At 37.9% G+C, this 27,842-nt stretch overlaps 2 protein-coding genes across 5 annotated transcripts in view; one reads left to right on the forward strand and one right to left on the reverse strand.

Moving 5' to 3' along the window:
• Positions 1-27,842, reverse strand: part of LOC148109178 (uncharacterized) — a 150,562-nt gene that overhangs the window by 72,705 nt on the left and 50,015 nt on the right. The gene's annotated exons all lie outside the window — the stretch shown is intronic.
• CDC7 (cell division cycle 7) lies at positions 853-27,119 on the forward strand. Of its 3 annotated transcripts, none has more exons than XM_045801800.2 (12): positions 853-967; positions 1,685-1,879; positions 9,582-9,665; positions 11,447-11,582; positions 15,258-15,351; positions 15,436-15,578; positions 16,534-16,786; positions 17,399-17,494; positions 18,261-18,439; positions 19,231-19,313; positions 21,730-21,879; positions 25,157-27,119. In XM_045801800.2, exons 2-12 carry the CDS (start codon positions 1,765-1,767, stop codon positions 25,549-25,551), a joined length of 1,728 nt encoding a protein of 575 aa, XP_045657756.2. In that variant the 5' UTR covers positions 853-967; positions 1,685-1,764; the 3' UTR covers positions 25,552-27,119. The 3 variants fall into 3 exon arrangements, with proteins under 3 accessions (XP_045657756.2, XP_045657757.2, XP_045657758.2); XM_045801801.2 differs by having other exon boundaries at positions 1,702-1,879; XM_045801802.2 differs by lacking the exon at positions 17,399-17,494.

Genomic DNA, 27,842 nt, shown 5'->3' on the forward strand with positions numbered 1-27,842 from the left:
ATACCAAGTTCATTCCTGCCTCTGCACTTGCTCTATCCTTTGCCTGATACTCTCTTTCCCTATTGGCTCCCATCATGGTGCTTCCTTTCTAGTCACTAATACATCCTTCCACTTTATGTCCTTCAGAGCACTAATCAATATCTGGAAGAAATTTGTTCATTTCTTTCTTGTTGTCTCCCTACTGGAATTTTGCTTCCTACAGGGTTGATGTTTTTCTGTGGTGTTCACAGGTGTAACCCCAGCCTCTAGAAACCTGCCTCACAGACATGGGCTCAGTAAATATTCACTGAGTGAATGAATGTTTGAACGTCACTGGACTCATTTCTGCGACAAAACCATAAACCACCAGCAGTTGCATTTTTTAATTTAGTAGGGCACTCAACAAAAAGTGGAAAGCAGGGGGTTAGGAAAGTGACCATCTTTTACCCATAGTGTGCCCAGTGTCTTCTGTGGCCACGGTATGTCAGGGTGTGCTAGAACTTCTAGAACCTGACACCTTTCTGTCTCTGAATTATCTTTCCTGAAAATAGTGCTGGATCCTTAACCTTACGGTTCTATACACACACACACAACCTTACGGTTCTATACACACACACACACACACACACACAACCTTACGGTTCTATACACACACACACACACACACACACACACACACACACACACACACACACACACACACACGTATACTTTTTTTTTTTTTTAAGCAAAGAATTATTCCCGGGCTTTATTTCTGTAACTGTTCTTTCAGCCAACCACCGCCTGCCGGGAGAAACCCAACCCTCTTGCGCAAGCGCCCAGTAGCCAATTCCGCGACTCCGAGGGCTTTACAGTGCGCATGAGCAACTAGAAGCAGCGAGGCGGGAAGTGTTGCGCAGGCGCTTTTGGCAGACTCGCTAGGTGGGGAGCCCTTGGAGGCGGCAACCCAGGCATCTGGGGAGCCACAGAGGTCGTATTCCTTTAAACTGTGAGTTTCCGACGGTTTGTTCCGTGGCGCGGGATTGTGAGGGATTAGAAACGAATTCCGGATCGTGACTTCGGTCTTGTCGCAGCGCAGTAACTCCCCTACCCCTTTCGGATCCCGCAGACCCACGGCGGGAAAGTCCTGCGCCTGCGCACTAAGCATCCCGTTCGCTCCAGGGTCTATAGGAGGAAGGTCCTTCCCCGCGGAGCTCGCGGCCGGTGCTCCTAGAAGGATCCCATTCATTCCCTTTTCTCTTTCTTTCCCCGGCGCTCGTGGCCTGTATCGGATCAGTTCCCCATCAGCTTGCACGGGGCCTTGTACGAGCCTCCTGGCGCTCCCTTTGAGTAGTCAAACGATTTCCTCCCTCATTCCTGTCCCTCAGGTCAAACCGCTCTCCCCACAAGGCCTACCCCACCCGTCCCTGCTCCCCCATTCTCCAGCTGACGGGTGTCAGGGTCGGCTGCCACCCCAGTTCCCACCAACACCCTTTCCGCCGCCGCTGGCCGCCGAGGAGGCTCCCCTAAGACATTTCCCCCTCGTTCCCCTGCCTGTGTTTCTGGAAGGTGAAAGTGGAGTAAATGGAATCCTTAGAAATGGCCCACAGGTTCCCCACCTTTGGGGATTTAGACATATGGTGCACTTTTAAATGTTTGCCCCTTTGGGTACAGTGACATTTTTTAGTGCTTGGTTCAGTGAGTGATTTAAACTTATCTTCTCCAGTATTCTAATTTTCACAGCTGCTTTGTTCCCCCTGTGGACATGACCCCTTAGCTGGCATTTTGCATCCCAGTTGTTTTGTGATGGAGGCGTCTTTGGGGATTCAGATGGATGAACCAATGGCTTTTTCTCCCCAGCGTGACCAGGTTCAGGCGGATGGCTCGTTAAAAAAGCATGAGCAGAATTTTAAACTACCAGGTATGTGTTGTTTAATTCCAAGGATGTGCAGGCAACAACTCTGTGATTTCGATTATTTTTTTAAAAAGGAACTTCCCGAATGGTAAAGTGAGTTGTATGTTTATCTGGGAGCATTTTACAAATCAGTAAAGCATCCTAAGATCTAGATTTAGGATTGGATTGCTATTTAGGATTATAGTCCATCCATGTCATTTTACATATGAAGTTGCTAAGGTCTAAGTATTGGTGGTTATTCAGGAACACAGTTTGTTGATACCCAAACCAGAATTTCTCTTCTCCTAGTTCTATGTTCTTATCTCTCCTCACTGTATTGCATTAAACTTGGATTTAGAAGTCAACATTGGAGGGATTTTCAGTTAAAATATTGAAAAGCAGAATTTACTGACAAAAGTAAATGGTCGTAGCTATAGTAAAGCACTCCATCTCTGTGTACATCACAAAGTGTTGTTTGACCCTAACCCAGACCCTGAATTGAGAAGGAGAGGAACAAACAATACCTGATTTTTTTTTTTTTAAGATTTTATTTATTTATTTGAGATAGAGAGAGGGAGGGAGCATGAGTAGGGAAGAAGGGGCAGAGGGAGAAGCAGACTCCTGGCTGAGCAAGGAACCCGATGCAGGGCTCCATCCCAGGACCCTGGGATCAGGATCATGACCTGAGCTGAAGGCAGCCGCTTAACCAGCTGAGCCACGCAGGCGCCCCAGTACCTGGTCTTGTACACTGAAATGCGCACCGTCATTCCTGCTCTAGCAGTGTCTGGGACATAATAGGCATTTAATAAATATTTGTTAAATAGGGTAGTTCCAGTTGACCATTTTTTTTCCTAAAAGGTAACGAAATCTTTTCCATCTTTGTTTTAAGCATATTGAATGCTTGTCCAAAAGATATTAATTTTAACCTTCTATCCATGATATATACTTACCCACTACAAAATAGACTTTAACAACACTCTAGAAGAATGACATCACATCTTTTGCTTTTTGACTGAAACTAACCTCTTCTTTGGTGTCAAAATGTGAGTACCTTTTCTGATGTCCCTATTTTTGGTGACGAAAGCCATTGTTATTCCAGTTACCTATGCTTAAAACTTTTAAGATGTGTTCACTTGTGATTTGTATTTGCTCCCCATATCCGTTTACCCCACTTTATCTTCTTTTAAATACGTATGGCATTGCTTCTTTCCATTCCCACTTCCACTACAGTAATTCATTCGCTTACAGCTTGCTCCTGAATTGCAATGAAGTTTCTTACCTAAACTGCCTGCTTTCACTTCTTTTCCATCCTTCAGTTCATCTGGTACACTGCTACTAGAAAAATCTTAAAATGCCACTTCATCCAGTTTCATGGATGCTGTCCCTCTTACATTTTTCCTGTTCTTCACAATTCAGCTTTCTCGTTATGTCATTGGACACATAATACAATAACAGAGTTATTGTAGTATCATTTTAGTATTTTTTAGCACTCTATTTTGTCTTTTCAGTTATACTGTAAGCTCCTTGAGGCAGTATCTCCTCAGAGTGTATGAACAGATGAATCTGACTTGGTTCTAGTAATATGTTCAAGTGAAAGCTACTGTTCTAGTATTCTTCTGAAAATCTGGGAAATAAAGAGTGAGATGAATTTTATTCTAAATTTGTAAAGTTTTGTGGCTTTTATGTATCAAAACATGGAACCTTATAAGCAAAACCTTTGATGATTCATAAAACATGCCAAAATTTTAGTCATACCTTTTTTCTAATGACTTTTAGTAAAAGCTAAGATTATATCAAAAACAACTTCAGTCAGGAGTAAAGCTGATGAGATCCAGGCCCATAACTGTCTCATGATCTAATATAATTTACTTTCCCTTGATGGAATAACTTTTGAATGGTGGGAACTTTTTATATATCTTTGTATTCCCAGAACATAATAGTGTCTAGCACATACTAGGTGCTTGAAAATACTTGAATGAATGGTTTATCTATTTTCTTTTAAAGATTGTATTTATTCATCAAATAGAGAGAGCACAAGTAGGGGAGGGGCAAAGGGAGAAGCAGACTCCCCACGGAGCAGGGAGCTGGACTTGGGGCTCCATCCCAGGACCCCAGGATCATGACCTGAGCCGAAGACAGATGGCCAGGTGCCCCTGAGCCACTCAGGCATCCCCAGTGAATGGCTTAATGCAAGGATAGAAAGAAAATACTTAGCGTAATGGATGAATAACAGCATCCTTTGTTTTGGGACATTTGTCAGCTTTTTATAGCTTTTTTTTAATAAAAATTATACATCCTTGTTGAAGAAAATTTAGAAAATATAGAAAGCCAAAATAAGGAAATAGTATCCCACTATACAAATAGTGGCACTGTTGACATTTTGTTAGTCCTTTAGCCTTCCTGTGCATGCAGAAGTACATTTAAGGAAAAAAAAAACTAAATTAGGATTGTAACCAATTTATTTCTGATCTTTATTTTTTTACTTAGCAATATGTAACTTGAACATTTCTTATGTAATTAAATCTATAGCTTGATTTAAATTGACTGCCCAGTGTTTCATTGCATAGTATGCTATAATTTAATTACTTTTTATTGAACCTTTATATTGTTTTCCATTTTTACCTATTAAGAAAAATGCTCCAGTGAACAAAGTACTGAGCATAATATTGTATCAAATGTTTATTTTCCTCTGTATTGTTGAACTGTACCGTGGTTTGGTCTGTTATGTGGATGCTCTTAGCTACTCATACTACTAAAATGGGTTATAGGTGCTGTATGATTTGCCTGGCACAGATCCAGTTTATGCCTGTTGTCACAATGTCATTATTATTAGCGCCCCTTTTCACTCTCAAGAGTGCCTCAGTTTGGGCTAAATTGTATAATCTTCCTAGTTTAAAAGATACAAGTCAGGCAGTACATGAAGCTCCAGAATAACCATCACATGTATTCCTAGGTTGTCAGTTTTACTCCTTGGTAAGTAATTGAAAACATTTCATTTATATGATGAATATTAAATGTTTATTGTGTGCAGTTACTTCTCTAGGTGCTAGGATAAATCCGTGCATAAAACAAAAATCAATGCCCTCAGTCTAGGGGAAAGATAGACAATAAAAGAAATATTCAAAAGTGGTTAGTACTGTGAAGAATATATAGAAGGGAAGTGAAGATAGGAAGTGTTAGAGGAGGAGATTGTGATTTTAAAAAGTGTAATTGGTCAGAGAAGACTTCAATGTGATAACATTTGAACTAAGACTTGAAGGTGGTAAAGGAGTGAGCTATGTAGCTATCTGGGGGAGAGCATTCCTGGCAGAGGAAACAGCAAGGGGGAAGGCCCATAGATGGGAGTGTGCCTAGCAGGTAGGAGTAGCAAGGAGGTCCTTGTGACTGGAAGCTGGAGGGTTGTGGGAGTGATGGCAGAGAGGTGTGAGGAGAGGAGGTAGTTCCTTGGCTTTTACGTGAAGCAAGTTGTGATTAGTGGATTTGAGCAGAATAGTGACATGGTGACTTAGCTTTCATAGGATCACTCTGGCTATGTTACAAATAGATTATACAGGCCAGCAATGATGAAAACAGTGAGTATATACTGTTAAGGAGGTTCTCTCTGTATTAAAGCCACTTGGATATATCATGTAGCAGGAAAAAAAAATTTATTAAAAATTTCAAAACAGAAGCCTAAACCTTTATGTTTAAAATATGGGCATTTAAATAATTTTTTGGTTTGTAGACTTTTCATGGTCTTGCCCTAATCCTCAAAGTATATAGTCATTCAGCTCTGCCTTTAGTAGTAGTTTCCATGGTTTAACATTAATGTTCTCTTCTGCTGTTTACTCTCATTTCCACTTTAGAATTAAGGATTTTGCATCAGTTTGGTTGTCAGAAAGTTTTACTGTTTGAAAATGTCAGAGTTGTGTAGTGACAGGAAAGTAAGCATATTTTGAGTTTTGTAAAAACAGGTAAGTACATAGCAAGTTCGTAGTGGGTGGTATGGGAGCACGTTGAGCTTAGTCATTCACATGGCTATGCGTTACCGTAGTTCCTTATCACATATATTTTCTCCCTGGTGATTTCTGTAGTCAGCCAGCATCTCTACTACTGAGTGCCAGCTCATGCTACTATAGAGGGAAGTTCCAAAATATGGAACTCATAGACTTGGAAGTAAAGTCCATCTAATCTGACCCCTTTGATTTGCAGGGTAAGAAACTGGACTATAACGTGGTTTAGTGATAAGAGTTGAATCTAGGCTTTCTTCTGTATTAACACTCCAGTAGTACCTTCTCTGATCATGGAAACGTCTCTATGTTGTCACCTGTGGCTAGTGTGACTGAGGAAATTTAAAAATTTTAACTTAAATTTAAATAGTGACATGAAACTAGTAGACAGCACAACTCTTTATCCTATTACTACAAAGCTTTTGGTGTTATTAATCATATATACACATATAACAAAAAATGCACACAAACACTTTAATACGTTTAGTAATAAAAAGACTACAAACAGGCTTCCTAACATTTCATCATATATAAATACCATCGGTTGTTAGATACACCATTTCATGTACTGCTCAGAAATGCTACCAGTTATACTGTGACACCAGTTATACTATGACACAGTGCTTTCTTATCACCTAGAATTTTTTATTTTATACTTTCTGAAAGATTTTTTAGATCTCATTAGACAAATAATTGTATATCTCTGGTACATAATTAAAAAGGAAAACAAACATTTCGCATCTTTCTCTTCCGAGTCAATTTTAGTACTCAGACTCACTGACATCCTATTTTTCCCCCTCACAATATTGTTCTGTGTACATTAGTGATGCAGAATTTCTTTGAAGAGTTTATTTTTTTAAAGCTGTTGTTAATGGACTCGTAAGAGCCCAGTTATGTGTAGTTGGCCTACATTTGATTTCTCCTTCACCACCTTTACCACTTCTCCCTACAACCATTTGCTCTTAAGGGTTAAATGTGAATGCTCCTTTATGATTTCTTGGATTTTCCTTAAGGTGCTGGTACCTGTTCTGTAAGTTTTGATGCTGGCTGTCAGTAATCGTAGGTTGCATCCCAATTTCAGACTTTTAAAAATTGTGTTTCAGAATCAAGGAAGTGTAATATAAAATTGAACGTATCATTTTAGTACCTTTCATGGTACCTTTCCTGTGACATTGGAATTGGAAACTGGTTGGAATTGACACTCATTAGGAAAGATTGTAATTGACTGTGGCAATTATGACTGCTAGAAAGCTGGCTTTCCCCCAGGCCTTGGTTTTGGTTTTGAGAGTGGAGTAGTGTGGTAGCTGATAGTGAGGTAGCTGCTACTGCCTTTGGCTTCACTCTTTTGTAACTTCTGAACTTTTGCTTTTTTTTTCCTACAGCTATCTCTGAATGCCCTTAATGATAGTAATCATTCATTCATTGAACAAACATGCCAGGTACTTCTAACTAGGAGCTGAAAGTACTATGGTAAATTATACAAATAGGGAACTGTGCTGGTGAAGCTTATATTCTAGTGGGAGGAGGCAGACAGCAAACAGACAGATAAACAGTATGATTTTATAGTGGATAAGTACTCTCAAGACAATAAGCAGGGTAATGTGAGTAATGAGAGGAATGCTATTTTAAATAGGGTGTCAGAGAAAACTGACCATTCAGCCAGCCACATGAAATTATATGGGAAAATATTTCAAGTAGAGGGAATAATAAAAGCACAAGTGCTAAAGAAATAATAACAATAACTACAACAGTAAGAATTACCACTGTCTTTTATTTAATATTTACTATGTGTCAGGCATTGTGTTAGAAGTTTCTCTTATGTATATTATTTCATTTAATTCTCACAGTATCTCAGTGGCATGGGTACAATTATTACCCCTTTTCTGTAGATGGGGAGACAAAGGCTCAAAGCAATAAGTTGTGTGCTCGAGTAAGGTCATACTGCCTGTTAAATATTGGAGCCAGGATTTTAATTTAGGCCTCCCATCTACAAAACTGGTATGCATAATTATGGTTATATTCTTGCCTCTTGTATTGAAACCCGTGAAGCTTCTCCATTTCACCAATGAAGTAGATGGGAAAGTAATCCTTATATGGATTGATACAGTAGAAAGAATACTGGTCTAGATCTTGGTCTGTTTTGTAGTTCCAGCTTTTTTTTTTTTTTTTTTTAATTCATTAGAGAGCAAAAGCAGGGGGAAGGGTCAGAGGGAGAGGGAGAGGGAGAAGCAGACTCCCCGCTAAGCAGGGAGCCTGATAAGGGGCTTAGTCTGATCGCAGGACCCCCAGATCATGACCTGAGCCAAAGGAAGCCATTTAACCAACTGAGCCACCCAGGCACCCCTAGTTTCTGAAATGTTCTCTTAATGTTGTTCTTCCTCCCCCTCAAATTCGTCCTCTGTGTATCATCTTCCTGCTTAAAAATTTTCCACTGCTTTCACTTGCATTCTCTGTCTTTTCCTTCTTCAGCCACATTGAATTTCATTACTTCCCTCACCCACCTCTCCCCCAAAATAATCTTTTTCCTTTTCCATGTCTTTACATACATAGTTCCTTCTTCCTAAAATACTTCATCCACTTTCTCTACTTGGTGAGTGCTTCAAAATACAGCTTGACTGTCATCTGAAGCTTCCTGGTACCGTCAGATATGCTCGTGGCCCCCCCCTCCTTCTATCTAGTAATGTATGCATTCCTGTATTATTACAATTACTCTCTTGTATTCAGAGTGAGCTTTTACAATCTGTCTTTTCCACTAGCTGAGCTCCTAGACAACAGAGGCTGCACCAGATTTGTTAATTTTTTTAAAACTTACCCATTGCTGAACATTTTTAAAAATACAGTGTTTGTTAAATGGACAAATGATTTCACTTCCCTGAGTAGGGTTTTCTTACCTAAAATCAGGATGATTCCTGTTCTGCCAATATCTGAGTGCTATTGTGAAGATCTGAAAAGATAATACATGTGAAAACAGTTTGAAAATGTCTTAAACCGTTGTATACACTATTCAGATTATTACTGTAACTGAGAAAGTAGCTGATGGTTGGCTTGGATATTGTAATAAAATCCGATGGCTCTTAAGCATGTAGTTTTATATCCAGTAGTTTGTCACAACTGGCATTACTGCCTCTCCCTATGTTAACCGTGCATGTTTTTGTAAAGAACTTACATTCATTTAAAAGTAGCAACATACTTGCTTTCAAGGGCAGAGGATACTCTTGATAATTGGGACAAGTCTTTAAAAATATTTCTAACATTCCTGAGAGCTTTAGTAGACTTGTCTCTCTGAAGGTACGCTATGAATATTCAATATATAAAACTTTCCAAGCCTGTAAGATTTTGTGACTTTGGGGGAGAGAAATAGTTTTCAAGAAGATTACGTTGTGTCCTTGTCATGCCATCTAGTGATCACAGGACAAATTGTTTAGTTATTTTTTAAATTTAGCTTCTTCATTGTGTTGTACTCTATTTAGTGACAGTGTATCTGCTAGTATGTAATTCCAGAGTAGTAAGAATTTGTGCGATTCTGGAACTTACCAGTTTTAGCTGTTTGTTCAAGAGGTGTGTGTGTGTTAGAGCAATCTAACGGGGCTTTAAATATTTTTGTGATGATTTTAAGATTTATCATAGCTATTTTTTAATTTGTAATTATTCTTGTTAGAATTTATTTCATTGAGTTTATTTTAACTTAAAGTATAAAATATACTCATTAATTATAACTATAAATTCTTCTTCCTTGATAGGTGTTAAAAAAGATATCGAGAAGCTTTATGAAGCTGTACCACAGCTTGGTAATTTGTTTAAGATTAAGGACAAAATTGGAGAAGGTAACTTAGAGATCTACTTTATAAGTTTCTTTTCCTTACATTTTCCTTTGTATAATCCTGATTTTCATTACTATTTCCTATTGAGAAGTATATCCTTTTTAAAATATGAAAACCATGATTGTATTACTGACACTAGGTTTTCTTTTTTCCCTGGAAAGAGTGAAAGAATAAGTATTTACAGTAAAATGAACAGTTCTGTTTTAATCTTTATGCTGTTATACCTTTAAAAGTATCGATATACTAATATATCATTAATAATTATTAAAAGTGAGAAATTATAAATTCATATGGAGGAATTTGATCAAGGGAAGTCAGCTCCTTTTCCTTCTTCCATTATAGTTAGGTAGAACTGTGCATTGAAACATGTATGAAACCTAAGGTAGCAAAATGATGAAAATAAAGTGGTACAATATTTATAAGATAGTATTGGGGTGCCTGGGTGGTTCAGTTGGTTAAATGTCCGACTCTTGGTTTCAGCTCAGGTCGTGATCTCAGGGTCGTGGGATTGAGCCCTGCATTGGTCTCCATGCTCAGTGCGGAGTCTGCTTGAGAGTCTCTCTTTCCCTTCCCTCCACCAAATAAATAAATTTTTAAAAAAAGATGGTCAGTATTAACATAAATGTCATTGAGAGACTGGCAGTGTTGTTGACCAAATGAAGGGTGAATTTATCAGACGTGAAGTGAGTGAGAAGGTAAAAGGTAGTAGAAGTTTTTGGTGGCTATACTGGGAAATGCCTAAATAGTTAAAAAAAACAAAACAAAAACCCAAAAGCCTTCCATTTACTTCATTGTTTGCTTTTCACAATGAAAAATGTCAGACAAGAAAAGGCTGGGTCATTGGGGGCAGAAGAATTAGAAGATGAGATGATTTGGGATATAAGTAGATCTTTACATCTTTTCCTTGCCTTTTTTTTGTTTGTTTGGGTTTTTTTAAAAGAAATTTTTAAAAAGATTTTATTTATTTGTGAGAGAGAGAGAGCATGAGCAGGGAGGGGGAGGGGCAGAAGGAAAGGGATGGGGAGAAGCAGACTCTCCGCGGAGCAGGGAAGGGAGCCTAATGCAGGACTGAATCCCAGTGTGTTCTGACTTAGAGTTCAAAACTCTGTTCTGGAATCCAGTGGTGTCCTCCTAACAAATTGATAGCTATTCTTGGAGAGGGGGAAGGGAGGAAGGTGTTCTAAGGCTAATTAAGCTTGGAAAATGTAGTACATATAGCTCCCTTTTGGTTATTCGTGAAGTACTTAAAACACATTAAAGCTCTGGAAAATTTTGTAGTAAAGAAATTTATCAATTTGTTTTAGCTCAGTATTTCTCAAATTTAACTGGCCACCAACTCTTTTTTTGTTTAGTTTAATGCTGAATTTAAAAGCCTAGGTGTTTTGTAGGGTTTTTTCCCCAAAGACTATTAACATTTCTGCTTCTACCAGACCTGTATCCAAGTCGTAAGAAAGTAATTTCAAAGGACAGTATTACAGAAAATACTTACTAGAATGGATTGTGACCATGGAAGTATTTTTATTTTAACCCAGGCAAACAGATTTACTGTAGAGCTTTGGTAAATTAATATACCCTGTAAAGAACTGAGAACAGTTAAGAATTTATTAAAAATTGAAAGTTAGTTGTATTTATAAATGTTATTCTTTATGTTTAATATCATTAAATATATTGATAAATTAGGATAATTTTATGGATCCGAAACAGTTTTTAGGATCTATTTTAACATCGTTTCATTGACATTTTTAAAAACCACATATTGAAAAATCTAATAAATTATTTTATAGGCACTTTCAGCTCTGTTTATTTGGCCACAGCACAGTTACAAGTAGGACCTGAAGAGAAAATTGCTCTAAAACACTTAATTCCAACAAGTCATCCTATAAGAATTGCAGCTGAACTTCAGTGCCTAACAGTGGCGGGGTAGGTAATTTAAAGATATTTTAATTGAACTGGCTGTATATAATTTTTAAGATTTTTAAAGGGATATCTAACAGGGATGATGAAATTATCCATGAATTAAACATTTTTCAGTCAGGTGTTTGCAATTTGGTAGCACTTTTCTTCTAACGTTGGGATGGTTAATTAAATTTATATTTTTAGAGTGGATTACCCTTGAAGCTCAGCTTGACTCCCTGTTCTCTTACTAATTTTTCTGATCTTCCTGCCAAATCATAAACCATGGTCTAGATATTTTTTAAAATGTAGGGAATTCATATTTCATATCTCCTCAGCTATTGACAGCCTCATTTCATACTTTATTTTGAACAACAGAAATATCTGGCATGTCTTTCTCATTGGTCTCTCTCTCTCTTCTAGGTCATTCCTATCAACAAAGGTACATGATCTAGTATCACTTGTGCCCCTGTCCTGCCATCCCTCTTCCAGCTGCTCCGTCATGTCTTTGCTGCCCTTCCCAGCCAGACTTCCCAAAAATGATCTATATACTGTTTTCACTTCCACACCCTACCTTCACGTCTCACAGTGTCTGCTGTCCTCTGGGCTAAACTGAAGCTACTTTAGAGAGAGTCAGCCATGACTTCCATTTTTCCAGTTTTCTTTTCCTGTTTACATGAACTGTAGGCAGCGTTTAACATAATTGATTTGAACCATTGTCTTCTGACTTCTGTACTGCTACATACTCCTTGTTTTCTTCCTGCTTTATTTGGCTTTTTATTTTCAGTATCCTTTTGCCTGTTCTTCCTCTTCTACCTGACATCTAAATGTTGGAGTTTCTTGGTGCCTGATCTTGGGCTTTTTTGCTCTGGACTCTTCTCTACGTAGTATGTATTTCCATGTGGCTTTAAGTGTATGGTGATGATGCCCGTAAGTGTATATCTTGCCTTAGACCTCTTACCTGCAGATTTGACATATCTACTCGAGTACCTGATAAATATCTCAAACCTAATATTCTCTAAAGTGAATTTTAATACTTCTTTGTGCAAAAAAACCCTATTGCAACAGCCTGTTTTCATCTGAGCATCCATCATCAGATCCTGGCCATTTTACCTCAAAAATATATCTAAAAACCCATCCATGTTTTTCTGTCTTCTCAACCACTACCTCAGACCAAGCTTAGATTACTAAAATAGCCTGCCTGCTTCTTCTCTTTCCCCCTGAATCCCATTGTCACAAAACAGCCAGATTTGATCTTTAAAATATAAAACTTTGTATATATATAGCATAAATTGTGTACTGTTAGTTCCATCACTTAAAATCCAGTTCCTTTGGAAAAAAAAATCCAGCCTTATCACCTGCCACTCTTCCCACCTCCCTCTCTCTGCGCTCTGGTTTCCTTAGTTCCTCAAATTTGTCTCAAGCTTTCTTATCTTAGTGTCACTACGCATACTGTTCCCCAGTAGGACCTCTCCCAATCTTTGCATGCTGACCCCTCTTCTTTCTGATCTGAGCAAGAGTGGCACCACTTCAAAGATGTCTTCTGAGGGGCACCTGGGTGGCTCAGTCAGTTAAGCATCTGACTCTTGATTCACTTCAGGTCTCGATCTCAGGGTCCTGAGTTCATGCCTCATGTTGGGCTCCACTCTAGGCCTGGAGCCTGCTTAAAAACGAACAGGAGGGGCACCTGGGTGGCTCAGTCGTTAAGCCTCTGCCTTCTGCTCAGGGCGTGATCCCGGAGTTCTGGGATCGAGCCCCACTTCGGGCTCCTATGCTGGGAGCCTGCTTCTTCCTCTCCCACTCCCCCTGCTGTGTTCCCTCTCTCACTGGCTCTCTCTCTGTCAAATAAATAAATAAAATCTTAAAAAAAAAACAAAGGAAAACAAAGTTATCTTCTGAGTTAAATTAGATTCACTTGTTATTGTCACAGCACCTTTTGATCTCTTTCAAAACCTTTATAATCTAATGTTTTATTATCTGTTATTGTTCATTAGATAATAAACTGAACGAAGGCAGAAATCATGTCAATTTTAATTCCCCTTCCCATTCCTAATATTTAACGTAGTGTCTGCCAAATAACTGTGCCCACTAAATATTTATTGGATGAATGGACAAGCTATTTCTTTGTGTCACCCCTCTGTTTATTAGAGAAGACAAGAGAATGAGATGGTCTTTTTAAGGCATAATTACGTACGTTCTAGTCACTTGAGTAAAATTGTTCGTTTTTCCATACTTTAAATATTTTCTCTACCGTTTTTCCTTTCAATGTACTTCAAAAAAGTGCATGTTAAAAAAAAGCCTTTATCTGATCCTGTTTCCTTTCTAGCTCCCACACTGGTTTTTCTTCTTTGCCAGATATTTCAGGCATATTTTATGTTCTGCTTCCATTATATCTTGTTTTCCCTCCTTAAGTCCCATTTGGCCTCTTCCTTTCCACTCGAATTGCTCTCTGAAAAATTACCAGTTAATTCCTCTTTGCCAAACTAAAAGACTCTCTTCAGTTCTTATTCTCATGACCTTCATACTGATTACTGCCTCCTTTGAAACTCCGCATCCGGGTGACATCCCTTTCTGGGCTTTCTGCCTTTTCTTCCTTACTCTGCCCTCCACCTTGAGACTTCTCCAAGACTCAAGCTTTCTCTTCTCTCAAATCATTCTCAGAGCTTTAGGTATCACTTCTCCACGAGTACTGCCACTGATCTCTCACTTCTCACACAAGATGTAATTTTGTGTCCAGACATTTTTTTCAAAATGATGTCTTGGTTTTCAGTGCTTTTCCTGATTTCTCCACATATTTTGTTGGTATCCATGTTGTTTTACTAGTTGGGCTCAAAACCATGGAAGTCAACTTTACCCTATTTTCTCATCTATTTTGATGCAATATAGCATAGCAGTTAAGAGCATAGATCGAGAGCAAACTGTCCGGATTCAAATCCTGTCTCCATCGCTTACTAGTTTAGTGTCCTTGGCAACGTTCCTGAACCTCTCTATGCCTCAATTTCCTTATCTGTACAAAAGGTGGAAGGAAATAATAGCATTGTTCTGATAGGGCTGTTGTGAGGAGTAAGTGAATTAATAAATGTATTGCTTACCTACGGGGCACCTGGGTGGCGCAGTCAATAGGCGTCTGCCTTCGGCTCAGGGAGTGATCCTGACGTTCTGGGATCGAGCCCCACATCAGGCTCCTCCGCTAGGAGCCTGCTTCTTCCTCTCCCACTCCCCCTGTTTGTGTTCCCTCTCTCGCTGGCTGTCTCTATCTCTGTCAAATAAATAAATAAAATCTTAAAAAAAAAATGTATTGCTTACTTAGATCAAAGCTTGACATATAGTGAATGCTCAATAAATGTTAGCTATTTTTTAATTAACTTATTTATTACTATTATCATTTTATTGGCCCTAAGACTTGTTAATTCATTCTTGTTATTCATGTTGTCCTTCTTATTCTGTCACTTCCCCAATTAAAACTATAATTATCTCATGTTTGAATTATTATAGTAACCTCATAACTGGTGCTACTTTTTTTTAAAACTTTATCTTGTACAAGTCAGTTAAACATGTATCCTATCCTACAAGTTGTTGGTTTTAAGTAGTTTTCTAGCATTATTTGTGCATTGCTAAAAACTTCATTTTTAAAGAAACTGAGCATAAAGTTTCAATTCACTTGACCTTTCCTCTAAAGTTCATTATACATTTTTCCACTAGGGGGCAAGACAATGTCATGGGAGTTAAATACTGCTTTAGGAAAAATGATCATGTGGTTATTGCTATGCCGTATCTGGAGCATGAGTCCTTTTTGGTAGGTTTTGATACTTCCTGAATTTTTTTGGCTAAATATTTAATTGAAAACAATTTTATGACCTTATTCATAACTTTATTTTAGGACATTTTGAATTCTCTTTCCTTTCAAGAAGTACGGGAATATATGTTTAATCTGTTCAAAGCTTTGAAACGCATTCATCAGTTTGGTATTGTTCACCGTGATGTTAAACCCAGCAATTTTTTATATAATAGGCGTCTGAAAAAGTAAGTATGAAAAGTTACCAGAAAATAATTACACTTGAATGAATTTGTGCTATGGGGTTCATCCCGGAGATACAGAACATAGTGCAACAGCCATGCACAGATTTTTTTTTGTTTCAAATTTTCATTGTGGTTGGGGAATGGAAATACAGTGAAAGAAAAGATAAAATTGTATTGGTAAAGCAGTGTACATCATTAGATATACTATGGTTCAGTGGAAATAGTACTTAGCTAAAAGAAACTTAGAAAGGGTTTAGGCCTTTTTGACCTTCACATTTCTTCTTATCTCTGGGCTTCATTTTTCTAGTAAAGAAGGGGAGTGCCCACATGATAGCCAATCTCCTATTTCAACACTAAAATTGTATTTTTATGTATATATTGTATATGTTTGTGTGTATGTGTGTGTGTACACACACACCTATTTTATGCTGATAGAGGCATTGTAAGCTGAAAACCTAACTTAAATACTGTTCAGTATACAATGGGTCATACTGAGTATGGTAGCAAGTATAGAGCTACAACTTCTTTTCTTGAATTTTATACTTCTGACTTTCTCTGTAATTTTAATTAAATCAAATATTAAAGCCATTTTAATATTTTTAAGCTTGTTTAATTAAAAATTATCTACTGTGATGCCATCTCTATCATCGTAAGAGAGCAAAGGATTGGGCTTCTATCCTGGAGTCCTTATCTGCCTTATCAGCACAGGCCATTGGAGAAAGGGGAGAAAGATTTTTGTGTGTATGTGGGATATATCATTCCTTAATTTTCAAGCCTAATTAGCTATTAAATCATTACCTTGTCTATAAACTCATTTTTCTTGTCTTTTTTCAAGAATGTTATACTTAATTGATCCCGTAAAGAATTACACTTTTTGTATGAATATGACTTGAGCGTATTATGATGTTATTGAACTTTGTTACAGTGAGGTAAAAATGCTTACTTTTGTTTGTCTTAGGTACGCGTTGGTAGACTTTGGTTTGGCACAAGGAACCCATGATACGAAAATAGAGCTTCTCAAATTTGTCCAATCTGAAGCTCAGCAGGAAAGTTATTCACAAAATAAATCCCATGTAATCACAGGAAACAAGATTTCGTTGAGTGGCCCAGCAGCACCTGAGGAGTCGGATCAGCAGCCCACCGTGAAAACTTCTGTGAAAAGGCCCTACACAAATGCACAGAGTCAGATTAAACAAGGAAAAGATGGAAAGGTTCTGCCTCTTTTATTTCGTAAATACTAATAAGGTTTTAGAAATGTACTTCTTCCTCCAACAGAGGGAGATACAATACCAGAATAATACTTGCAATTAAAAACATTTCTGCATTTGTTACATATTAAATTGATTAGATTCCACTAAGATTTATAATGGATTGTTTTACCATTTCAAAACTGAAATTACTTGGTAGATTTATAATGTCTCTTGTCATTACGTTATGTAACAAATATGGAAAATAACATTTTCCATGCATGTTATAAAGTTCAGATTATTCTTTTTAAAAGAAAACATTAGTTATAGGGGAAAAATTCTGAAGTGTCTATCTCCATTTTAGCTGCACAGCAAAAATGTAACATCCATTGGGGTGGTTTTTAAATTTTTTAGTTATATATATATATTTGTGGATTATGATAACATTGTATGGGTGTTAAGAGTTCTGTCTAGACTATTTTCTCCTTTCACAGAAGTGTTTTGGTGCCTGAGAATGACTTGGATGCAGCTGTTTTTGTTTCATGTCACTTAACTCTTTCAAAACTGGCAGAGTACAGCTGGCAGAAAGTGTTACAGATATAATCCTTATTTTCCTTGTTTTTGTTGGTATTGTAGGAGGGATCTGTAGGCCTTTCTGTCCAGCGCTCTGTTTTTGGAGAAAGAAATTTCAATATACACAGCTCCATTTCACATGAGAGCCCTGCAGTGAAAGTAAGTAAAGTAGCTTAATAGTGCAATCATCAGTCAGTCGTACACTGAAGAGAATTTAGGGATTGGCAGATTAATATTTATTGTCACTAAGTTTTTAAAAGTAGAGTTTTGCTGTGGCAGAAGGTATTACTGCTTTGAGCATCTTGTCAACACTTTTATTTTCTCCAGTTTTTTCCTGAACTTTTCTGGTGGAATTTTTCATCATTTTTGGTTAGCTGACTGTTGTTGCTCTTTTCTAAAGGAACATTTAGAACATCAAGGCCTTTTCTTTCATTGGCTAGAATGTGAGCTCCTAATAACTGACACATAGGTGATAGTGTAAAGATATTTGTAAAGTTTACGAAATTGTAATCAATGTTAAATGGTTTTAAATTGACTTGTGATATCCTGTAACAGCTAGATAGCGTGAGCAGTAAATTAAAACTCCGATTTTAGCCAATGTAATTGTGCAGTTTACAGTTCTGAAATGGAGTTAGACACTAGAACGTAACTGTTATGCTTTTGTAACATATCAGGAAAAGTTCTGATAAAGTGTAAGTGAAATATTTACCAATTGAGGATTATTTAGTAAATTTTAATATGTTTACTCAACAGGAAAACCTAAAAAGATCTTAAGTACTTTAATAAACAACTGTTTACCTAAAATCCAACAGCACATCCGGCAGTTCTAAAAGTTATGTTTCTACCGTTATGTTTTGCCATTACCAGCATTTGAAGGTATCATGTTAAATATCATGAAATAGGAAATATGACTTTTCTTTTACAGCTTATGAAGCAGTCAAAGACTGTGGATGTACTATCTAGAAAGTTAGCAACAAAAAAGAAGGCTATTTCTACAAAAGTTATGAATAGTGGTGTGATGAGGAAAACTGCCAGTTCTTGCCCAGCTAGCCTGACCTGTGACTGTTACGCAACAGATAAAGTTTGCAGTATTTGCCTTTCAAGGTAATGTGTTTTGATGGTGCTGTAAAATCACCAGCATGCTGCCAGACAGGATTAGAAATTGCATTGATTTTTGTGGGCAATTGATTTAGTGTGAGGAAAGGAACAACACAGATACCTTGAAGAGCAATTGATAACCATTGTCATGTATTGTTCATTTGACATTTATATGGTTTTTGAAAAACACATTTGCTCTTATATGCAGATAATTTTGGTGGGGGCAGGGGTAGTTATTTTGGAAACTTAGAATCACACATTTTGCTTCCTGATTTAATCTTTTGTTTTCTTTCCTTATTCCCACCTATATAGAATAACCAGAACCAAAGAGTGTCTCATTCCTACTCTTAGCCTTATAAATTCCTCCCTTTCTTTCAAATGTTGCATGAGCTTTCATGAACCTCTCCTAACTCAAGTATATAAGAGAATAAGTATATCGGAAATGAATTTTCTGATATCACTCAAAACAGAAATGAATTTTTATACCTCTGAATTCTGTTGTATTTAGTTCTGTTGTATTATATTTTTCTTATCATCTACTACCTATTTTTATACCTGGAAGTTACCTTAAAATTCTTCTGGAATAAGGCCTGGTGATTTGTGGGGTAGAGGGGGGAGGGACCAGTAGAAACAAAGTCTAGGGTTTTCCCCACACTGGATTATCATTTGCTTTATAATAACTTTTATTTATATAGATATCAAGGCAGAAGTTACTGTGAAATAAATCAACAAATGTTACTTTTTGGTCTTAAATAAACTTTAACATAACTAGAAAAATCTTATTTCATCATCATAAGGCGGCAACAGGTTGCCCCTAGGGCAGGTACACCGGGATTCAGAGCACCAGAGGTTTTGACAAAGTGCCCCAATCAAACTACAGGTATGTTGCACTAGGAATACAGAACCCAATTAGAATTGGTTATTCCGGCTATGTTTTATTTTATGATCTTTATGTTTTACTGATATTAGATAATGTTTTTCTGCTTTTAATAAATTATATAAGTAGTTCTAGCAGTGTAGCAGTCCCATTTTTGAGATCATGCTATTGATGAAAGTTTCTACTTGTCGTGTTGCGGGGTTTTTGGGGGGGGGTTGGTAACATTTTTTCCTATAGATTACATCTTGCTTGTCCATTTACAAGATGATTTTTGCCAGGAATTTTGTTTGTGGAAGAAAAATTGTGTTTAGTAGTCTTTGCTAACTTGATACTTGGCAACATTTTATCTGGTTGCCCAATACCCCAAAGTCTTCTGTAATGCACTTGATTGTAGGTTTAAAATTATATTTTGTTATTGTGAAAATAATATAGTAGCTTTAAAGAGTTTTGAGAAAGGAAAAGGTTTATAACCTACAAAAGTTACCATGGAGCCAAAACCTAGGAGAAATCTTGAGTAAATGAATGCTGCCGTTCGCTTGGATTATGGACTTTAAAACAATACATTCACCCGTTGTGCGTATTTTACACTTGCTCATGATACAAAAAAATGAAAGTATCTGCTTACTCTCAAATAATAATCTGTTGGGGATGGTCATAAATCTTTATACAAGGTATTTTAGGGATACCTAGCTATTCCTATCTGAAGGGAAAATGGAAGGAAATTCATGGAAGAGGGAACCTCTAAGAGATGTAAATTGGAGTGGGCAGTTGGCACTGATACATGAGTAGAGGATCCCAAACAGAATGGTCTAGTCGTATAGGAAACAATAAGGTTAGTGTTGCTAGAATGTAAGATTGAAGTAAAGGAATGTGAGAAATAAATCTGATAATAGGTAGACAAGTCAGATCACACATGTTAAACAGCTTGGGCCGTATCCTCTAAGTGTTGAAAAGTTATTCAAGGGAAAGACATGGTATTAATTATGTTGTAACTGGATCATTCTGGCAGGTGTACAGAGAGGAGGATAGGTTTTGGAGAGTGGTGGCTTACTGTGGTCCAGGTGAGAGACACTGAAAGCCTGAATGAGGGCATCACTAATAGGAATGAAAAGAAAGGTGAAGGATTGGAAAGGTAGAACTTGGTAGATAATTAGATATGGGATTTGGGTTTGGGGTGGTGAAGGGAAAGGCACCCCGGATGTTTATCAGATTTCTAGCTTAGGGGACTTGAATAGGTATCAGTAACAAAGGTGGAGAATAAACAGCTGGTTTACAAGGAAAGATAAGGTGGATTGGGGCATAATTGGCTTGAGATATTTGTGAGACACAGAGATATCCAACAGAATAAAAGTCAAGCTCAGGGAGGTCTGGGCTGGAAATACAGTTGAATGTCATCAGTACAGAAAAGATGGTTAAAGCCATGAGATGGATGGAGCCAATCAGGGAGAGGATACGGGGAAGAAGAGTTTGTAACTGGGGAACCTCAGCCTTAAGGCTTGGGGAGAATGTTGAAGGAGGAGGCGGATGTACAGAGGGAACGAGAAAAGGCAGGTGATACAATGGCCAAGGGGCTGGCAAATAACTTCGTGATGCTAGGAAGTCAGCAATTAGGAGAGATGTCCCTAGGGGCGCCTGGGTGGCACAGCGGTTGGGCGTCTGCCTTCGGCTCAGGGCGTGATCCCGGCGTTATGGAATCGAGCCCCACATCGGGCTCCTCCGATAGGAGCCTGCTTCTTCCTCTCCCACTCCCCCTGCTTGTGTTCCCTCTCTCGCTGGCTGTCTCTATCTCTGCCGAATAAATAAAATCTTAAAAAAAAAAAAGAGATGTCCCTAAAAGAAAAAAATCAGTTTCTTAATGTGAGCATGGGCTAGTCTTGATGTTAACCGCCAGAATTTTGGAGATTCAAGTTTCTGTAGCAGAAGTTAGGGTTAGCACCTGGGTGAAGAAGAGCTTCTAATGTTCAATAATTTTCGCTGAAATGAACCACTTTCACTGTGGTGCGTAATTCTTGAGGAACATCCAGATTTTTCCCACATGGCTATTTTTGGATTTGATCTTATAAAATACGTATCTACTTATTGTTTTCTAATAATGAAATATCCTTTAAACTTACTGACATGTTGCTTAAGAAAGAAGACATTGTATTTTGTATTAAGGATGTTGGACCAGGGTTTCTCAGCCCTGGCATCACACTGTAGCATCTGAGGAGCTTAAAAAAATACTGATGCCTGAGCCCTACTCCAGAACAATTAAATCAAAATCTCAGGGAGTGGGCCTGGGCATCAGGATTTTTGTAAGGCTCAAGATAATTTGCACAGCAAAAGTTGAGAACTATGGATGTAACATTGATGTAAACTGACTACTGCTGATAAAATTACAGATTTGGGATTTTTTTTTAAAGTTTGTTTTCTGTTACAGCAATTGACATGTGGTCTGCAGGTGTCATATTCCTTTCTTTGCTTAGTGGGCGATATCCATTTTATAAAGCAAGTGATGATTTAACTGCTTTGGCTCAAATTATGACAATTCGTGGATCCAGGGAAACTATCCAAGCTGCTAAAACTTTTGGTAAGCAGTTTTATATTCTAGAACAAAACAAATGCCTTTATTATCTCCTATAAATCAAATTACTGTGAAATTCTCTTTACGAATAAACATTCTGTGTTCATAAAATTCTCTGATGTTAGGTACAAAATTTCTCTGTTGCTCTAAAATTAATTGCATTGTGTAAGAAAATAATTTATCATCACTTTTCTTCTATATAATCATTTAATCTTACCACAGAGTGCTATTTAAATATTTAAAATTCAAGTTTATAATCTTAATAAGGAATAACTCCCTGTAGTTATGGTTTGACTTTATTATGTAAATATTTCTAATAGTATGTTTTAATTTGTTTATTGTATATTTATTAAGCATCAGGCCTGCCTTAAATGATCTTAGTCTATACTAACAAGTAAACAGCTAATTATGATACAGCATAATAAGGACGATAGTAGGGAAGATAATGAAATGTGTGTTAGTTGTTAGGTTCCTTAGGGTTAGGGTAGCAAGGAGAAGAAATGAGAACACTTTAGCTGATGGAGTTATTATTATAAGCATGTAATGGACATGGACATCATCTTCTTAGCTATCCAAGTTCTTACTTCCAAGACTGGGATATGCAGTGTACTTCATAGGGCACCTGAGAATTATCTTAGCCTTGTTCTGGCCAGTGACTTGAACTCAAATGCCCACCCTGTGTTTATTCTCCATGTACAATTATAGTTAAATGTTTTCAAAGTGGGTGGCTGTGATTGAGTCAGCATGCTACCACATGGTATAGAACGCCTTTGTGGGACAAAATTTCACACAGCCCACTTCAAAAGTAGCTGGGCTGCTTTGTGCCCAGCCCCAGGATCAGTGGGTCTTCCATCAGGGGTCCAGATCAGAATTATCTGAGGAACTTAAAAAAATACATAGGCCTATCTCACCTCACTCCTTCCTGGAAAATAAGATTCAGAAAAACATGATACATAGGAAGGTCAGGCTTGTTTGAAAAAACAAGTGATTTTGACCAAGACCAGTTTCTAAGAACCACTGCAAAAATGATTGCCCTTTACTTAGACACCATTGCTATGGTCTAATCCCATCAGAAAAACTTGGTGGTGGTTGTGAAGAAACCTTTGTGATAGAGGCTTACCAAAAAGTGTTTCTGCAGCAAAGTCAATCCACAACTTGTAGCTTTCTTGCACCCACTATAAGAAAATTTTATCTGAGGTAGTGGGGTGAAATAGTACACAATACGAAGGGAAAGCAACCATAAATGGAAGGCAGGATTGAGACCTTGGAAATTATATTCTTACACATGTTTATTCTCAACTGAGAAAATTTTTCATCTACTGTTGAATAACTTCATGAGAACTTTATGAACATGAAGTTTATCAGAGCATGAGCACCAAAACGTTTTGTTGAAGAGCTTAAATCTCCCCTGTCTGTAGTCAGTTATAATGAGGATCAGCAATGGAAGCACAACCTGTGACACAGAAACATTCCAGGGTAAGTGTCGCGAGAGCAGGCAAGGGCTCTTACAGATTTATCATCGTAATGCTTGTTCTCATATTAGAAAAATAGTAATGCCATGTAGTACTTGTCTCAGTTTTATTAGTAGGACTTCTGCAGCTGTTTCAGTCATATCTTCCTGTAACTTTGGGCTGAATACAGAAGGACTCAAAACTTCAGTAGTCAGTGTTCTCCTTTAAGACCCAAAGAAATGACTTGTTTGGGATAAGCAGTGGGAGTACTTTTACTTCTATTGTGTATAACCTGCCTCACTGTCCTCAACTCCTAGAGCTGGCCCCACTGTGGATTGTCATCAAGTACTTAACTGAGTTCTGTCGCAGAAAGTCAGAAGAAAAATCTTGAGCTAAAACAAATGTCTGATACATAGTCTGTAACGAAATATATTTTTTAAAGATTTATTTGAGAGAGAGTGAGGGGAGGGGCAGAGGGAGAGAATTTCAAGTAGACTCCCAGGTGAACAGGGAATCCCACAGGTGGCTCGATACCAGGACCCTAAGATCATGACCTGAGCTGAAGTCAGATCTTAACCAAATGAGCCACCCAGGTGCCTCCACATTTCTGTTTAATAAGGAAATACAAGGCCAAGATAATACACTACTGCCTGTGTGCTTATTTTTGCCCATGTCTAATAATCTCTCAGTAAATTGTTTCAAAGACATTTATATTGTTTAAAAACTGAGATCTGGGTACTTGGGTGGTTCATTTGGTTAAGCGACTGCCTTTGGCCCAGGTCATGATCCTGGAGTCCCAGGATCGAGTCCTGCAACAGGCTCCTTGCTCAGGAGTGAGTCTGTTTTTCCCTCTGACCCTCCCCCTTCTCGTGCTAGCTCGCTCACTGTCTCTCAAATAAATAAAATCTTTTTAAAAATTGAAAAAAAAAATACAAACTGCGATCTGGTTTATTAATTCATTCAAAAACATTTATGAGGACTTTATGTGGCCAAGGTACTTTTGCTGAGTCTGGAGCTTAAATTCTAGTGCTGGAGACAAATCTGTCAAATGAGTGGCATTGAGAAAAATAAAAGGGGAAAGGAGAAGAGGGCTCAACTCTTCAGAGATTGGTCAAGGACAGCATCTGTAAGGATGTGAGATCTGAACAATGACACGAGAGGCTGAGTAATGCTTTTTTGTCCAGTCCAGCAGACATTAATTGAGAGCCTACTATGTACTAGACACTGTCTAGGCTTCGGGGATTCCAAGGTAAATTAAATAGTCCCTACCTTCAGAGAGCTTATAGTCTAGTAGGTGAGACAGAACTACAGTTACAATAGGGCCAATGAAAGTAAAAGTAGAAATTTTCACAGGTATAACAGAAGTGTACAATGTTCAACTCTGAGAGTATCAGACCTCACAGAAGTAATTCTTAAGCTGAGTGATATAAGTTGGAGTGTCCTAGGCACATGGAGTTAGGGGGCAGGGGGGACAGGGGGATCCTAGGCAAAGATAGGAACCATGTAGCCAGAGGCCTGTAGAAGCTTGGAAGGAGGAGAGGGAATGGGAGCTACAGCTGATGACAGATGACAGGAGGATATGGTAAAGCTGAAGAACTGGGCAGTCAGGTGAGTCCCTTACGTAGCTTAGCAAATCACTGCTTTCTGTGCCCCACTTGATGATTTGGCCTTCCACTCTGTGGTACAAAACACAAATATTAGCATGTGCTGCTCTATCTTATACACGGTGTAAATACATCCATAAGGTGCGTGGTTGGACTTGCATGATTCTTATGAGAGAGGCTTCTGATATATTCAAATAATATAAAATACATGTATTTTGTCTTTTTTAGGCAAATCAATATTGTGTAGCAAAGAAGTCCCAGCACAAGACTTGAGAAGACTCTGTGAGAAGCTCAGAGGTATCGATTCTAACACTCCCCAGTTAACAAGTGATACACAAGGGCCTGCTTCTCATGACCCAGCTTTTTCAGAGAAGACTGACCATAAAGCTTCTCACCTTATACAAACACCTCAAGCACAGCACTCAGGGAATTCATTGTATAAAGGGGACAGTGGTGGCCGTGCGGGTAGTTGGAATACAGGTACTGCCGATTTAGAAGGCTGGGGTGAGGTACCCGATGAAGCTTACGACCTGCTCGATAAACTTCTAGACCTAAATCCAGCTTCAAGAATAACAGCAGAAGCAGCTTTGTCGCATCCTTTTTTTAAAGATATGAGCTTGTGATTATCATTCTACATGTAATGTTTGGTGTTGTGTATTATGAGAGGGGGTGAGTTCTTCGTAATAGCTATAACTTCTAGATTAGAGACCAGGGCAGGATGAATAATTTATTTTAAAATGTTAGTATTTGCTCTTTGGCAGATTCTAAAATACGGATTAAGATTATTTAAAATGCCTGGGATAGTTCTTTGGGCTAACTACGTGATCTCTGAGTTAGAGCTGCCCAAGTAGAATCCGGTCTTTAGCTTCCCTAGTTACTTGTCACTGCCGTATGCAGAAAAGCAGCTGTTTTAGCCTAGTACATAGGAGTTTAAGACATAAGTCTTAAAATTAATGGATATGATCAGGACTAAATGAGTCAAAAGACTTACTTGGTTTCTTAAACTGTGAGCTATGTGTACTTCTAGAAAACTCAACCTGGTGCTCTCACCATTCTGTAGGTAAAGAAGGTCATTTCCTCTTCTAGAGGCATATATTCTACTTACGAACATTAAAACAATGAGAAAATGTTGGGGATGATATCACTTAAAATTGAATTTAATTTATCCATTTTTCAAAGTATTTTATTAAAAGCATATTTTGTGTGAATTACCATGTTTTTCTTAATGGTTTCTCTCTTGATTTTTCCACTTTCTCTTTCCCGACCTAACACATTCTCTTGGAAATAATATGGTGCTTTCCACAAAGTTTCCGGGTGCTTCGTTAAGTATTGTATTTGTTTACAGTTGGGAACTCACTGCATACATTGGTTGTTTACGGGGAAGCTGCAGAGCCAAGGTGAATACTGATAGTCCAAAATGTTTTTCTTTTTCTCACCATCGTAGGTGTAATTAGGTAGCTGCTAAGAGGAGAAATAAATACAGCCTTAAGAATAGTATTGGAGATTTTTTCCTCTGGGTAGAGTCATCAGCATCTCTACGTCCTGTTACAGCTAAGTTGGTCCTGCTCAAAGAAGGTTGACTACTAGAGTCTTGGGTGCGTTGGGAAGAGAGCTAAGTGGTCAGAGTAGAAGAGGACCAGAGGTGGAGACTTACGTGTTACTACCTTCCAAAATGATGGATGTCATTGACAGAATATCAGACTCTCTGTGGGAAATACGTCTGCGGGTATGGGTCTGCTGAGAAGTTTCCCATTTAGTAGAGACAGAGGATAGAAACAGCCTAGGGGGGGCGCCTGGGTGGCTCAGTCGTTAAGCGTCTGCCTTCAGCTCAGCGCATGATCCCGGCGTTCTGGGATCGAGCCCCACATCAGGCTCCTCCACTATGAGCCTGCTTCTTCCTCTCCCACTCCCCCTGCTTGTGTTCCCTCTCTCGCTGGCTGTCTCTATCTCTGTCGAATAAATAAATAAAATCTTAAAAAAAAAAAAAAAAGAAACAGCCTAGGGATATAGAACATACATTTTGTTATTTTGTGCATTCAAGTCAGTATGTCTACCCACTCTCTTTGGTAAGTATAGTACGTACATAAACCATGACCACTGGTGTGCTGTCTTTTCATACTGTAATCTTTAAAAACAAAACTTGAATGTTCTTAAATTTGTTCAATAAAGTTATTCTTTTATATTTTTTTTATGTCTGACTACTCATTTGAAAAATACTCTTTAAGAAAAAAAAGTATTGATCACTGGAAATATTTTCCTTCTGAGATTGATGAGTGCTCGCTCCAGCAAATAGTAGGCAGTAGATTAACAAAAATTGACCTGGCTCAACTAATATGTGAAAGACTGAAGTAGATTTTTGTTATAGAAAAGGAGCTCATTGATCTCATCTATGGGAAATTTGTAACAAACAGTAAAAGCAGTAAGTCATCTCAGTAATCAGAAAGAAGTCTACTTAGCTAAAAAAAATTTTCTTGATGTGATTTCACAATCAATGTATTTCACAATTAACATATTCTAAGAAAATTAACAGGAAGAAAAATTTAACTACCAAAAGTGCAGGGCAGGAGATGTTCTCTAAGAAAGTTTAATATTCAGGGTTGTTGAGTTTAAAGTTTTTATTAATATCACTGTCAGAAGAGAACTTGGCTGATATGCAAGGGGAGGTGGGTGCTAAAGGGAGCCAGTGTTTTAAAAGCCATCCAGGGTTGTAAATTAGTTCTCAGGGCATTTCAGTCCCATTAGAGAATGTTGGGGGCTACATAGGTAGAAATTAGAAAGGAGCTTCCATACACATATTCTTCAAGCTTTTCATCCTTCTAAACAGCATTTTATAATGCCATATATCAGCCTAAAAGATTTTAATTAGCCAAAATGGTCATTTTTAGGGAAAGATTAAGAAGGTAACTAGTTAATG

The sequence above is a fragment of the Ursus americanus genome, chromosome 12 (genome assembly GCF_024610735.1).
Source record: "Ursus americanus isolate L20-20 chromosome 12, mUrsAme1.1.p, whole genome shotgun sequence".
Classification (NCBI taxonomy): Eukaryota; Metazoa; Chordata; class Mammalia; order Carnivora; family Ursidae; genus Ursus; species Ursus americanus.